The 14,691-nt window shown below is 37.4% G+C and overlaps 2 protein-coding genes across 2 annotated transcripts; one reads left to right on the top strand and one right to left on the bottom strand.

The window, feature by feature from the left end:
* Window positions 1-212: 212 nt before the first annotated feature.
* Window positions 213-4,293, top strand: cav3 (caveolin 3). The gene is made up of 2 exons (XM_060867973.1): window positions 213-471; window positions 3,419-4,293. The coding sequence occupies exons 1-2, from the start codon at window positions 361-363 to the stop codon at window positions 3,758-3,760; spliced, it is 453 nt and encodes a 150-aa protein (XP_060723956.1). The 5' UTR covers window positions 213-360; the 3' UTR covers window positions 3,761-4,293.
* Window positions 4,294-5,023: 730 nt separating this feature from the next.
* On the bottom strand, window positions 5,024-12,988 carry oxtra (oxytocin receptor a). Its single transcript, XM_060867972.1, has 2 exons — window positions 11,942-12,988; window positions 5,024-6,436 (listed from the first exon to the last, which is right to left on the bottom strand). The coding sequence occupies exons 1-2, from the start codon at window positions 12,867-12,869 to the stop codon at window positions 6,183-6,185; spliced, it is 1,182 nt and encodes a 393-aa protein (XP_060723955.1). The 5' UTR covers window positions 12,870-12,988; the 3' UTR covers window positions 5,024-6,182.
* Window positions 12,989-14,691: the final 1,703 nt, after the last annotated feature.

Below are 14,691 nucleotides of genomic sequence, written 5' to 3'. Positions count from 1 at the left end.
TAAATCTGACATGGCCATTGGATTTCTCTTTAAGCACTACCTTTACAAAGGGTGCACATGATATAGAGTGTAAATTATGTGTAGCACAAGGTAAAGTATGGGGGTTGAGAGAGAAAGCAAGTGTGGGAGGCAGTGAAAGACAGGGACCCATTATAGAGTATAGAGGCTAGTCTAGTGCAGCTGTCCTCTAACATTCCAGGCGTGTCCTCAGATCAGCAACGTGAGCTTCAGAGGCAACTGCTCATACACTCTATCTGTTTAGCCGCTTGCTTGCAAGGGCATCAAATCTCCTTTATTCGGACCCTTCCTTGGCTCAACTTTGCACTCATTCCTGCCAGCGCAGGGCCCGAAGCTACCACCATGGCAAACCAGTACAACATCAATGAGGAGAAGATCCTAATGGACAGACATGCCAAAGAGATTGACTTGATCAACAGGGACCCTAAGCAAATTAATGAGGATGTCGTAAAGGTACGTGAAAGCTTTCTTCACACCTGTCTATAATCCAGTGTACTTCAATCTGCTGAATATACAATAGAGGTTCACTAATGAGGATTTCTGGTCTTCTGAGGTTAATACTGAAAATATCAAAATTAGCATGTTAAAAGCATAACATCTCAAATGCACACTGTGTCAGTATTCCCAGATCATTTAGCTCTGTCTTCTACAGAATGGTTCTGATTAATCATGCAAACATGTGTTTTCATTAATGACAGTTTAACTGACAATATTTCGAATAAATTGGTTTAACTTGGTCCTTGGAGACAGATCTGTTTGCATGCACAGCTCTGTGTACTGTAGCTGCAAGCCATGACCCAAAAATAGCCCTTAGACATATTTCTGCCAGGCCAGTCTATGCTGCTTTTATTTATGGAAGGCATATAAGTGTGGGACACTTAGATCACGCTTGCTCTTTCTGCTCACAATTTTTAATACACACATATCATAAATTATAAAGACTACAGGTACAACGGTGTTTGATTAAAAAAATGACTGTATTTGACAGGAAGCTACATTATGATTGGTTGGAGTTGAATGACTCAAGCTTTATGAATGCTGTGTACTCATGTTTATAGCAACCTCCATGTGTTGCATTAACAGCAATTGGATCATTAGCATAGTTATTTATGGAATTATAGATTTATTCTATTTAGGTTAAATTCCTATTCATTTATAATGTGTTTTTCTCCTAACACAAAATGTGCATGATTTTAATAAAAAAGGAAAAATAAATGTAACTATAAATGAAAATAGTTGGTGTGAATCTCTATTTTATTCTGTTCTATTCTAAACATCAAAATGTTAAAAGATTTATATGTAAGATAATATGAAATAAATGATTATAGTAGAAGTATCTTTTGTAATTTTTTGACAGCTTTTCTCCTGTTTTGTATTAGACAAAGACACAATATATACAATATATAGACAAAACAATACTTTCTGGGAAAAGTATTCAGCAGCAAAGTTGTTTTATTAGTTATTATTTTAGCGTTAGTGTTTTAGGCAACGCGACATGTCAAAAATAACAAAATTGTATCTGATTTACTCAAGATTATTTACACTAATGAAGACCTGCATGTGTTGTCTGCGGAGTGTAGCTGCAGACTGTGTATAATTACAGTGCACTAACGTTATTAAATCATAGCATTTGATTGAATTTTCACTAATGACAGGCTTTCACAAGTCAGCTCAAACCACACATGTAAACAGTTCCTTATATTAGAGCAGACATGTAGAAGATACTTGCCATGTTATAAATATATCTGTTTTTTTGTTTTTTTTTACAGAATTTTAACAGACTGAAATAGTCTAGCTTACTGCTTAGAGGAATCTATCAGGAGTCCATATGCCCATACGCTGCGGATTATTGAACCAGATATACTGTAGCTGAAAAAATATCACCGCCACTAATAATTCAATCAGTGCCATGTCCCTTCCCTCAGAGCTGTTTTGTTTAAACAAATGCCTGGTTCAGCTGATGCTGTCAAGTTAACACTTGACAATAAGATACGACAAATTAAATATGGTCTAAGCATCACACTTCTAGCAAGGGAGACTCTGAACGAATTACTTGACAATTACAGTCTGACCTTTTATACTGAAAGGTTGCTTCTGACCTGAGCTCATCTAATAATGTTATCCCTCATGTTAACATTATTACATAATAATTTGTTTGGGTTTAATTTCACTAAATTACATTGCAAACATAAAAAATGATGTATGTGTCTAATACATAATAAAGACCTGTCATGTTAAAATCTGTTAATATTAACATGATGATGATGATGATCATCATCATCATCATCAACAACAATAACAATAATAATTAGAATAATATTTTCTTTGTAAATATGATGCAAACATTTTATTTTGTTCACATAATATTAATATGCCATTTACACACACACACACACACACACACACACACACACACACACTTTAATTACATGGCATCCCTAAATGTGTTGACCATTTCAATGACTCATAAAATAACATGACATAAAGATCAATTTCCTGCCCACTTTAATAGGAACACCTGTTCACCTGCTCATTAATGAAGTTATCTAATCCAGCAATCATGTTGCAGGAGGTCAATACATAAAACCATGCAAGTGCAGACCAAGAGCTTCAGTTAATGTTCACATCAAACATCAGCATGAAAATTCAATCTCAATGACTTTGACCAGATGGTTCCTCGTGTCAGAAAGACTGCTTTGATTATTTCAGAAACTCCTGGGATTATGATGCACAACAGTCTCAAGTGTCCTTTGTCCTTCCATAAATTAATAAATAAACATCTCTTTACAGAAAACTTAAAAATATCAAGATATTTAAACATCTGTTTATGTGGAGCCTGTGAATACAAGCTTCACACGAGTCTCTAGCGCTCCATGCTTTGGGCTTGTAACACAGAACTGAACAAAAATCATTTACTGAGCAGTGGTTCTGCAAGTGGAAACATTATACTGATGAAAGAGTTGAATGGTCAAAGTGTCAGGAAAGATATGGTAATTCAAGAAACTACTTTTTACAACTGTTGAGAGCAGAAAAGCATCTCAGCATACACAGCATGTTAAACCTTTTGGGTTTAACTCTTAACAAGAAAGAACAACAGAAACTAGACAGTTAAAGTGTTCAGATTATTTTTGTTTATATATGAAAGCAAATCCTTTCCCCATTTTGATGTTTGATGCAAACGTTAACCGGAACTCTTGAACTGTATATTGCATTGTGCTACTGCCATGTGATTGGCTATTTAGATAATTGAATGAATATGCAAGGCATTCATAATAAAGTGGCTAGTAAGTGTAATTAGTAAATAAATCCATTTTGCTCTCAATATATCAAAAAGACCAGAGTCAATAGGACACTTGTTATTAAAGAGTAAACAGTTTATCAGGTGTATCTCCCCGTGTAGGTCGAGTTTGAGGACGTGATTGCCGAGCCTGATGGCACACACAGTATGGACGGAGTGTGGAAAGCCAGCTACACCACCTTCACCATCTCCAAGTACTGGTGCTACCGCATACTTTCTGCCATCTTTGGGATCCCGGTTGCACTGCTGTGGGGATTTTGCTTCGCCTGCATCTCTTTCTGCCACATCTGGGCAGTCATGCCCTGCATCAAGAGCTACCTGATTGAAACCCAGTGCCTGAGTCGAATCTATTCGCTTTGCATTCACACATTCTGCGACCCCTTCTTTGAGGCTCTGGGAAAAGTATTCAGCAGCATACGAGTGGCGCTTCGTAAGGAGGTGTAGCGGTCACAAAAACAGTGTTCACAACGGCTGCCAGGGAAATTGGTGTTCTTTTGGGTTGTTTTATTTTTATAAAAGAGGTCAGACCTTGATGGGCTTAGGCCTCATCCCCATTGCCTTTATATAAATAAAATCTAGATTGATGTACATAATGGTGACTGAATGCTGCTGCTTAGACATTTTTTGAGGTATGGTCAGAGGATTTTAGCCAGTTCACCTTGAGGTTCTCACCTGTTCAGAGAACTATTTATGACGTAGTAGATTTGAGAGTTGACAGCAGATAACATGTCTTATGCATTTATGTGATAAGGCCTTCTCTCTGTATGTTAATTATACATAATTATTGGGTACAAGTTTACTGTATTCCTGTAATGTCTAAAAAGAAAGAAAAAGATAACTTATAAAATAACTTGTAGAATGATAACAGTTCTCATGTTCTTGCCTTTATTAAATTAGATCTTATATGTCTTATATATCTTTATCTTATATGTGTGATTTGGACCGTTCACAAAATAAATATATCTTAGAAAGTCAAACTTTTCCACTCATCTTATTAAAAATATTTTAAAAGTCTAAATGATCCTAATTATCTTGATATAAACTTTGTATAATAGAGTTTTTGGACTTCAAATGCAAATAAAGAAGACTTGTGTGATTTGTGTTACAAAGATATACAGATTTTTTTTCCTGAATGACAATGTTAATATATTTCAAATTCAAACAATTTATACTTTATAGAACAATTATAGTATTTGAATGCTGTGAGCTATCCAAACACTAGACATATGTATTGTCCCAAAGATGATCTATTGTGGTTGAATTTTCTTCCAAGTAAAAAAAATCAATTGCTTGTATGTTCATGCTTTAAAAGTTTTATTTGTCATTTTTTTAATGAGATTATTATCTAAAACACAAAGTGAGAAATGTAGATAAAAGGCAACTCTGTGGAGATGGTCCCTGTCTGAAAAGAGGTGTGAGTTCAGCCTTTTCTCTACTCATTCTCTGATTTTCAGATACGATTCAATCCATTGTGCTATTGCTCAACCAAACTAAATTTACACACCCTCTATAATCACCAGTCAGCATATGCACCAAGTGCCATGCTAAAAAAATATCTGCTATCTGAAAATCCTGCTTCAAAGGCAAAAAAAGCTGAACATGTTTCTTCCTCACGGACGAAACAAGGCATGAAGATCTTACTAAGCTCATTTCTTTTGCTTAAATAGATTTAAATGAAAACACTCGGTAACAATCACAATTGTTGGCACATACACTTTATTTTCAATAAATTACTCCATATTTTTCTTATATCCATAGTAAATATGACTGAGTTTCAGAAGTAATATTCAGTAGCATTTTGACTTAGAAGCAAATATGTCTGTATAGAATAGAATTAAACATTGTGAAGGAAGTGTAATCATTGAACAATCACTTTACTGCTGGATTTAAAAAGAAAATGAGACGCTTTGGATGATGACATTTATGTGTTGGAGAAACTCAGTAGGTGTTTTAAAGAAACATGCAGAATTTTACTTCAGGAAAATAAAGTTATATGACGGGTCTTTCTGTTAACATGATGCGAGTGTATAAGTAAATGTGCTCTGTAAATGAATGTGACAAAAAATGTGGCTTTTAAATAAACCAACACATAAAAACCTAGTAATTAAACTGATCAAGAATGTCCTATTGGGTGAATAAAACCAAAGAATGGAAATAATTCATGATCAAGAAAAGGGAAAGTAATGCTGCGTTCTCAATGGGTTTTATTATCTTTGATAATAAAAAGCAAACAAAACAGAACTATTTCTGTTGAAAAGAAAAAAAAGAGAAAAACCTGTGACTCGCTAGAGTCATTAATGTTGTGCAGTTAATTCTAAAACACAAACACTGACTGATCGTCATTATTGACTTGAACTTATTTGTTACGCAGTTAGTCCACAATATGCATGCAGTTTTCACAAGCTATGACTTTAAGTGACAAGAAAAGTAAGCTAGGAAATATCTTCTTGCTTTTCTTGAGAATGAATGAAATGTTGAACACTGACTGAAGAGCATATTTAAGTGCGAATAAGAAAAAAAAAGGTTTTCAAAAGCCAATGGTTTTCAAAAAGGCCTCTCTTCTGGAAGCCAAACACACACAGATTTTAATCTGGAGCCAGACATTTTTTTTTTTACATTTATGGTAGCATGCCATCTGCTATGACATTACAGTCACCCTCTTCTCATTCTGGTGGTAGTCTGTTTTGTTTATTTATTTATTTTTTTTGTCCAGGAAGTAATCACAGCGATAAAGGCAAAGCTTCCAACAGTGTTCTGATAGTGAGTTTCATTAGGCTCCTCTCAGTGTGTTTACAACCATCTGCGCACATCACTTTCATTCTGTATGGGTCTACACCCAGTCTTCATGTGTGATCAGCGACAGTGTTTATGTGGACGATGTCTGGGTAATGCTTCTCTGGCTGCTGGTGCTCTTCATGACGTAAATGGAGGAGTTGCTCTTGCGGCTGGAGTTGCGCTCCAGATCATAGCGGCACTGAGAGGACTTCAGGTAGTAAGCCGAACAGCACAGAAAGTTCTGCTTCAGGTCATGGAACAGGTGTCCAGCAAAGCACATGTAGATCCAAGGGTTACAACAGCTGTTTAAACTGCCCAACAGCATAGAGATGATGAAGGGCATGGCTGTGAGAGGAGACACAAACACAGTTCATTTCTCTGAACTACTGAACTCTACATACACAATCAGCAGCCAAGAGATTCCAGGATTTAATCTCAGTTTATTTAACAATAATTAGCCTTTTAAAAAAATATTCGTTTCAAAAATATTCATTTCAATCAATAATGTGTTCAATTATTTTGCACTGTGTCTGAGCTGACACCTTGAGTGGTTGCTTCCATACATGGTATGAATATTCATGCTAAAAACAAGAACTTGTTCAAAGAATCTAAAGCATGTAGCAGGATGAAAGTAGTTTCCATTGAAATGGGATGGAATTTTTGTTTTGTACTTATTGGCTTTTTTTGTTCATTTGCTTTTGACAGGAGATAGAAATTTCTCTTTTTTGGTTATAAACAGTTGAATTTGTTAAGTTATCCAAAATGTATGGAAGAAGGTCAAGACATTACCAAGTTTTAATCCAATATTTGTATAATTCGAAATGGCATTTTGGTTTTTATTCTTATCACATAACAACATATCAGACATTATACTGCAGGGACTTGCTTAAGTCTTGTAATGACCAGATCAGGGTCATTGTTGTCACCAGGAATCACACAAACACATATTCACACCTAGGGGCAATTTAACATAGCCAAGCTGCCTACTAGTGTGTTTCTGAGCGATAAAAGAAAACAGGAGAATCTGGAGGTCCATACATTCCATACAGACATGCAAAACTCTACATAAGCAATAACTCAAGCACGGGATTCGAACAGGGAACCCCAGATCAGTGAGGCTGCAGTGCTACTCACTGTGCCACTATGCTGTCACCACCATCAGCAGCAAGTTTATTCAATTTGAGACAGTTTCATCAGGAAAATCTAGACTTCTTTTTTGGCACTGGACTTCTTTTTTCTGGAGTTGTTTAAGACTAAAGATCAAAATGTTGTGCTGAATTGTTCAGCTGTATAAATGAGATAAACGTAAGTTGCTCTAGATAAGACCATGTGCCAAATGCTGTAAATGTGAAAGCTGGACATTTTTAGAGCACATCGACAGTGACCATGTTAACCACAATACACTGTCCATGTGTTAACTGTTCAAAGATTACACCTAGTCTTGGAACGCGTTGTGCTGGAAAATAAATGCTATAACAATCTGAATCTTTTCTTTAATGAACTCCCACCTTCTCATAATAGAGCTGATTCATACACACTGTAATGTGTCACTTCTCTCAACCCATTTAATTGACATTATATTATACATATAGGCCTCTTCAGGTAGTCCGTATTTTAGCCATGACTATATTACAACTAATGCTCCTTAACAGAACAAGACTGCTGTCTAAACAAAAATGGAAATTTACACCACAGTGTTCTCTGCACTTTGGCAAAGATTAAATGTTTTCATTATGTGCTTGGATGAAAGCTGCCAATATAGAAATAATAAACTTTCACAGCAAGAAGGGCAGAGTACAGGGGATGACAGTCCATGCTAAACACGTGGTAAAGGACTCATCAGAGACTTAACTCTAAATGTTTTGGCTAAGAAAATCAAAGGATCATCTCAGCAGAATGGATGTTCCATGAGATTAATGAATTTTTCTTTTGTCCCAAGCCCAGATGTCTTAGAACTGTAAGTCTCTCAGGACTACAGAAGAAAGTTCAGCAGCTACAAAGCCATGTGAAGCATCATTAAACTGGATCTCAAATTTCTCTTTTGTGTCTGCAGTTTGATTAATGGAGATAAAACATATCTGCTTTTATATCATATCTCACAGAGCCTCCATGGAACTTACTAACAGAATCACTCTTTAAATCACTCACTAATTTAATAAATTGCTGAATCACACTCATTTACTCACACACCTCACTGAATATATGAAATATTGAATCACTGAATCTCTCACTGGGGCACGGTGGCTTAGTGGTTAGCACGTTCGCCTCATACCTCCAGGGTCGGGGTTCGATTCCCGCCTCCACCTTGTGTGTGTGGAGTTTGCATGTTCTCCCCGTGCCTCGGGGGTTTCCTCCGGGTACTCCGGTTTCCTCCCCCGGTCCAAAGACATGCATGGTAGGTTGATTGGCATCTCTGGAAAATTGTCCCTAGTGTGTGATTGCGTGGGTGAATGAGAGTGTGTGTGTGTGCCCTGCGATGGGTTGGCACTCCATCCAGGGTGTATCCTGCCTTGATGCCCGATGACGCCTGAGATAGGCACAGGCTCCCCGTGACCCGAGGTAGTTCGGATAAGCGGTAGAAGATGAATGAATGAATGAATCTCTCACTCAGTCGTTGAATCAATCACTCACAGAATCATTTCATCATTCACTCAATTGCTCAATCACTCACACATTTCACTCATTCACTTCTTGTTTAAAATCCACTCACTCACTCACTCACGCACCCACTCACTCATTCGCTCATTCACTCACCCACTCACTCACTCACTCACTCACCCACCCACTCACTCACTCATTCGCTCACTCTCCCACTCACTCACTCATTCACTCACCCACTCACTCACTCCTTCACCCACTCACTCACTCATTCGCTCACTCACCCACCCACTCACTCACTCACTCACCCGCTCACTCACCCACTCACTCATTCGCTCACTCACCCACACACTCACCCGCTCACTCACCCACTCACTCATTCGCTCACTCACCCACTCACTCACCCACACACTCACCCACTCACTCACTCACACAACTCTCTTAGTAAATCATTCACTAATCTCCTTTGTTGAATCACTGTCACTCACTCACTCTTGCACTACACTGCTCACTCTCCTCACTCAGCCACGCTTCTAAAAGCATAGATAATAAGTTTGTACAGTCTTTAATATTGTAGTTCAATGAATGCAGTTTCATGCATTTTGTTCTAAACCATTATTTGCTTTTGTTTAAAAAACAATTTCATTCAACCACAGTGATAAAAATGATAAAAGAGTCCACAAACCACACTTATTCAACTGCCATATGTGCAAGAGGTCGTTTGATAGAAAACATAATGTTTTTAACTCTTGCATCCTTTACAGTCATATTGAGGTTTAAACAGCATTATAGCAATTATTTTTCTAACAACATGACAACAGGAATACAAGTGTCCAGAAGTATATATGAAATGTAACGTCACCATGGACATTCCGTAAATTGTGTATGTTATAGGTTAGATATATTTCTATATTATAATACAGATAAATACAGAGGGGATATAACTGCTTTCCCTCATATATGAATGTCTGCTTTTCAAATGTATACAATGCATGTCTGACTACAGAGGGAATGATAAAGCTCAGTCTTCTCTCATTCAGTCGTCATCACACATGAAGATCACACACCCAGGCCTAAAACACAGATGCATTAATATTATAGTTATGCTTTGTGTTATTATCTTAGAGCTCAAGATGTGTATTTGTCTCAAAAATCTGGATATATAATAATCCTACATTAGATTTTTATTTTTGTAAGTAAAAAGTAAGATTGTTGTTTCCTGTAAGAAATCTTCTGACCACCTACCTGGCACAAAAAGAACAATATCAAACTTTAAATGCTGGCATTTTAGATCTATAAATGACTATATTTAATTTTTATTCAGATCTATTTTGTATATCACGGATGTATGATTTACATCTGAGTCAGAGCACTGCAACCCTCTGAGACTGTGGCTGTTTTTTCAACCACGTTTAATGTTTGATCTTGATAACAACTGAATGTGTCATATAAGCTTAAAATCCTGCTGGGAGTGTGGTATTAGAAGCAGCTGCATAATTTTGCTAACATCAGCCTCTAGTTACAAACTACAGCTGTACATGATTTAATGGCTATACTCGCAGGGATTTACTCACTCCATCTTACTTTTTAATAATGAGTGGCTGCAGCTACCACTGCACCCTGCAGCCTAGGTCTCTTCTTCTTCAGCATCAAAGAACATCATAATGCATGCATTTAACACGATCTATCATTATGGAACTGTTATTGTGAGGTTGCAGCAAAGTCACTAAAATACAAATGACTTTATATGTGTTCAAAATCCATAGTATGTATTTATTAATTATATTTTGGTTAGATTGTGTGTAGTAATTATAGGGGAGGTAATTAGATATAGTGTTGGGTCTGTGGTGAACTAATTCAGAATGCACTGACCCATGAGCTCCTCAGAAGCTCCCGGGTTGCACAACTATAAACTGTTGTAGAAAGGACATTATTTACATTTACATTTTTTACTGTACATTTCCTGTTTCTACAGTTCTGTAAAGCTGCTTTAAGACCATTTGAATGGTTAAAGGTGCTATACAAATAAATTGAATCAAATTGAATTGAATAGTATATTACTGAGGAATGTGTTTCATAGAAATGTGTTTTGTTTTTGTTTTCTGTGCGCAATTTCTGAAGAAATATCTGAGTTGAATTTTTTTCCACGGCCTGCAACGATATGAAGTAAGGAGAGATTTTTAATACAAAAAGGTTCTCTTAATCTAAAAATATACAATTAAATCATGTGATTATGAATTATTGACAGTATTTTTGCAACTCAATCGTATTAAAATTAGAAAAGTTAACAGAACTTAATAGAAACACAGAACACAACTTGGGTGATGTGAACTGCATCTCAGATGTCACCAGTTTGACCTCCAGAGATTTCTAAGACCTTCTATTAAAGAATCTTTCGCACTATTTATCACAGCACTGTGCTGGAATATTACAAATGCTGCCCGTTGCAGGAAATCATTTGAGAAATATAACCCTTATCAGCATCATCATGGGTTTCATCCTTGCACTAGTGGATATTGTAGAACATGATTTATCTCTCATGATGCACACAGTCATGATTTAAAATGCCGCACTCCTGCTAAATATTAATAAACTGCATATGACCAAGGCCTTTGTAGGTCCTTGAGTGTTTGAACTAGAGTGATATTACCAAGTAAAACAGTCGTCACAGCCATTTAAAAGACTCGGGAGAATTATCTATATAATTAGTTTGCTTTTCTTTAGACGCACATATTCGTTTATTTAATAATAAAATATTTACAGAGGTAAACTAAAGTATGGAAAATGGCTATAAATTTGTAGTATGCTTGACATAACCGTATTGAGAAGCCATACTGTATGCTTGCGCACGTACGCACACACACAGACACACAAGACACAAGCCTCTGCTCTGCACAGAAGGTTAAATTGTATTTTTTATCAATCAAATATGATAAAGTACTTGTAGTGTTAAAGTACTGGCGTGATTATCAGAATACTGATGGAAACACTTGCAGTTTGCGCACGGAGAATAATTTGAGAAACAAACAAACCAAAAAAAGAAAAGAAAAGAAATCATAAGAAACAGAATCCGAAACAGTAATAGCAATAGTAGAAGCTGTTCATTCTATCTAAACTTTTTTCTTTCTGACTTTTTATTCTTATTTCTTTGTGTATTCAGACATACAGTCACTGGCACCGTGCACGCTGAGCGAAAAACGAAGCGCCGGCGCGCGCTATCCAATTTACTTCCACAGCCAAAAAGGAACTCACCCTCACGGGGCGCAGCTGGATCCCACGCCGACCACATCTGTACGAAGAAAAACGGAGTCCAGCATACGATGTAAGCCAGCACGATGACGAACGTCATTTTGACTGTGGTGATCTTGGCTTTGGAAATGAGTCTGACGCTGCTTACGCGCGCCAAAAGCGCACCGTTTCGCGCGGCCGTGGGGCTCAGAGTGACGACCTGCTGCTCGCGCCTGGTCTTCAATTTAAAGTTCTGCCAGATTTTAAAGCTTATGAGACCGTAGCAAATGCTCAAGATAGCCACAGGAATGATATAGACTGTAAGGCTGATCCAAGTGATATAGGCTTTGGCGCCCCAAGGCTGCACAAAATCTCCCCAGCAGTCGTACACTCCAGATCCGACCTCACGTAGAGAGAAGATGTACACCTGCGGGATGCTGAACAGCAAACTGAGCACCCAGGACAACACCACGTAGCAGCGGTCTTTCCGTTTGTGCAAAGAGCGCAGCGGCTGGCAGATGGCCAGACACCTATCTATGGACATCAGCACGAGCATGTAGGTGGAGGCGAACATGCCGACTATTTGGAGGTACTTCACAAGTCTGCACAGCAAATCGGGCCCATAAAAGCGGAATGTGATATCCCAGATGAGCTGAGGCAGCACCTGGAAGATTGCCACCACCAGGTCAGCGATGCTCAGGTGCTTCATGAAGTAATACATGCGCGACTGGCCGTGCTTGGCTGTGTGGATTGCGAGCAGAACGCACAAATTCCCTGCGAGGGCGAAGAACAAGACCAGGGCGAGCACCGTGACCTCCACTTTGGCCACCTCCTCATTGCGTTTCAGGGGATTCACTGTTTGATTGGCGCCATCCGTGTCGTTACCGAAGCTGTCATTTGTCCATGACTCGTTTAGAGCCCAAATGTATTGTTCTTTAAGTGTTGCCTCCATGGTATAGCCACGTATGGACGCACAGGAACTTCTCCACAGCGTGTGTTGCTTTTTCCTAGGTGGAGCACACGTCTTCTTCAGGCATGCTGACTATATGAAATCTCTCAGCCAGAGAGGTCCACTTAAATGCAACAAAATCTGCGTAAATGCAACCAAATGTAAATAAAACTGTGATGTTTTTGACACTTCTAGGCTAGTTACTTCGTTAGGCAAGAACAAATAAATGTTTAGTGCAATCTAAACTTACAAGATAGAAAGTTTTAAATTTCCTGTCTAAAAGATGTACAGATCTGACTACTTACAGCGGTTGTGCATTTTGAAGCCGGTCCTACAACTGACGTTAGTATGAGAGGAAAGACCTTGAAGAGAAGCAGATCCCTCCCCAATCTCTCTCTCTCTCTCTCTCTCTCTCTCTCTCTCTCTCTCACACACACACACACACACACACACACACACACACACACACACACACACACACACACACACACACACACACACACATATAGACCCGTTAGATCAGCGTAGAAACGTACCCAAGACTTCCACTAGATGTCCACCTGATTCATTACAATCGATAACGTCCTAATTCACACTTTCTCAATGGAATGCTAAAACAATCAGCTTTGTTTAGCATCAGCTTGCAATATAACAATGACGGTTTTTATGTTGCAAATATTACACAAAAATCTGCAAAAAAGAGATATTATTATTCCATTTGCTACAATGCAGTATAATACCATTCACATGCGTCTAAGGGTTCATGTTGTTAGTCCCCTGGTGATATTGATTTCCTCTCAGAAATCTTTTAGATTATTTTCTAATATGCATAAAAGTAGACAGGTAAATTAATTAAATTGCATTAAATTTAAGAGGCAAAAGAATAGAAGGGAATACATTTCAATAGAAAATGAACTTAGCTGTGATCACAAAACTACTGTAACAACATTGACTATTACAGTATAGTTTGGCATTGCACATACATTATAACAATAAGTGCTAATACTCGATTCACTTTGTGTCCATGTATTGAGAAATACTCAGGATATATCAGCCCTTTCAGAAGAGTAAATTAGAGTTGTGGGCATACATCGCTGTTCGTTCAGGGAACTCAGAATCTTTTCCAACGGCCCTGCCTGAATCCTAACTGCAGGCCATTTTCCATAGTGAAATAAGCCTGCTTGTTTTTGCAAGTAAAATGTAACAAATTCGATTGAAGCTTTTTATTTCATAGAAACACAGCCAGAAGGGGAATAAAAATGATAGCAAATTAAAATAAATTGTCATAGTATGCTTATCCTTTACATAGTAGCCATAGATCAATTACACGTCTCTCAAACTGTACTGGAGTGATACAATTCTTCTAAAAGATATTTCATCAGTTGTGTTTTGATTATGGTGATAGTGCGGGGATGTTAATTTCAGCCAATTCGTTTTTTTTAATTGTGTTAAAACATAGCATAGATTTAAATTATGCTGTATTGTTAAATAGATATTTAAACTGCCACGTGAGTTTGGAATAAAGTTAAACGTTTTTTACTTTTTCTGATGTTTTTCCAAATAATCTAAATATACATGTCACTTTAAAAACAATTCCTGTTAAACCACAATGAAAAATAGCTTTTACTAACTCTGCCACATTTCCAGTAATGTTTATTAATATGCAAAATAAATGTTAAATAAACCAATAAATAAACCCTGTTAAATAAACCAATAAATAAAGACAATAAACTCTCACATAAATCTTTTCCTCTTGCTATCTTGTTCCAAAGCCTAGGGCTAGTTGGGCCTGATTTACATTTTTATTTATGCCATACAGAATAGT

This window comes from Tachysurus vachellii, chromosome 4, assembly GCF_030014155.1.
Source record: "Tachysurus vachellii isolate PV-2020 chromosome 4, HZAU_Pvac_v1, whole genome shotgun sequence".
NCBI lineage: Eukaryota > Metazoa > Chordata > Actinopteri > Siluriformes > Bagridae > Tachysurus > Tachysurus vachellii.
This window is presented reverse-complemented; position numbering and strand designations above follow the sequence as displayed.

Bases quoted from the DNA above. Each gene is read 5' to 3' on its own strand.
- cav3 (XM_060867973.1), top strand. From the start codon at position 361: ATGGCAAACCAGTACAACATCAATGAGGAGAAGATCCTAATGGACAGA. The intron at 472-3,418 runs GTACGTGAAAGC...CTCCCCGTGTAG, and splicing joins TTAATGAGGATGTCGTAAAG to GTCGAGTTTGAGGACGTGAT.
- oxtra (XM_060867972.1), bottom strand. From the start codon at position 12,869: ATGGAGGCAACACTTAAAGAACAATACATTTGGGCTCTAAACGAGTCA. The intron at 6,437-11,941 runs GTGAGTTCCTTT...CTCCTCTCACAG, and splicing joins TCCAGCTGCGCCCCGTGAGG to CCATGCCCTTCATCATCTCT.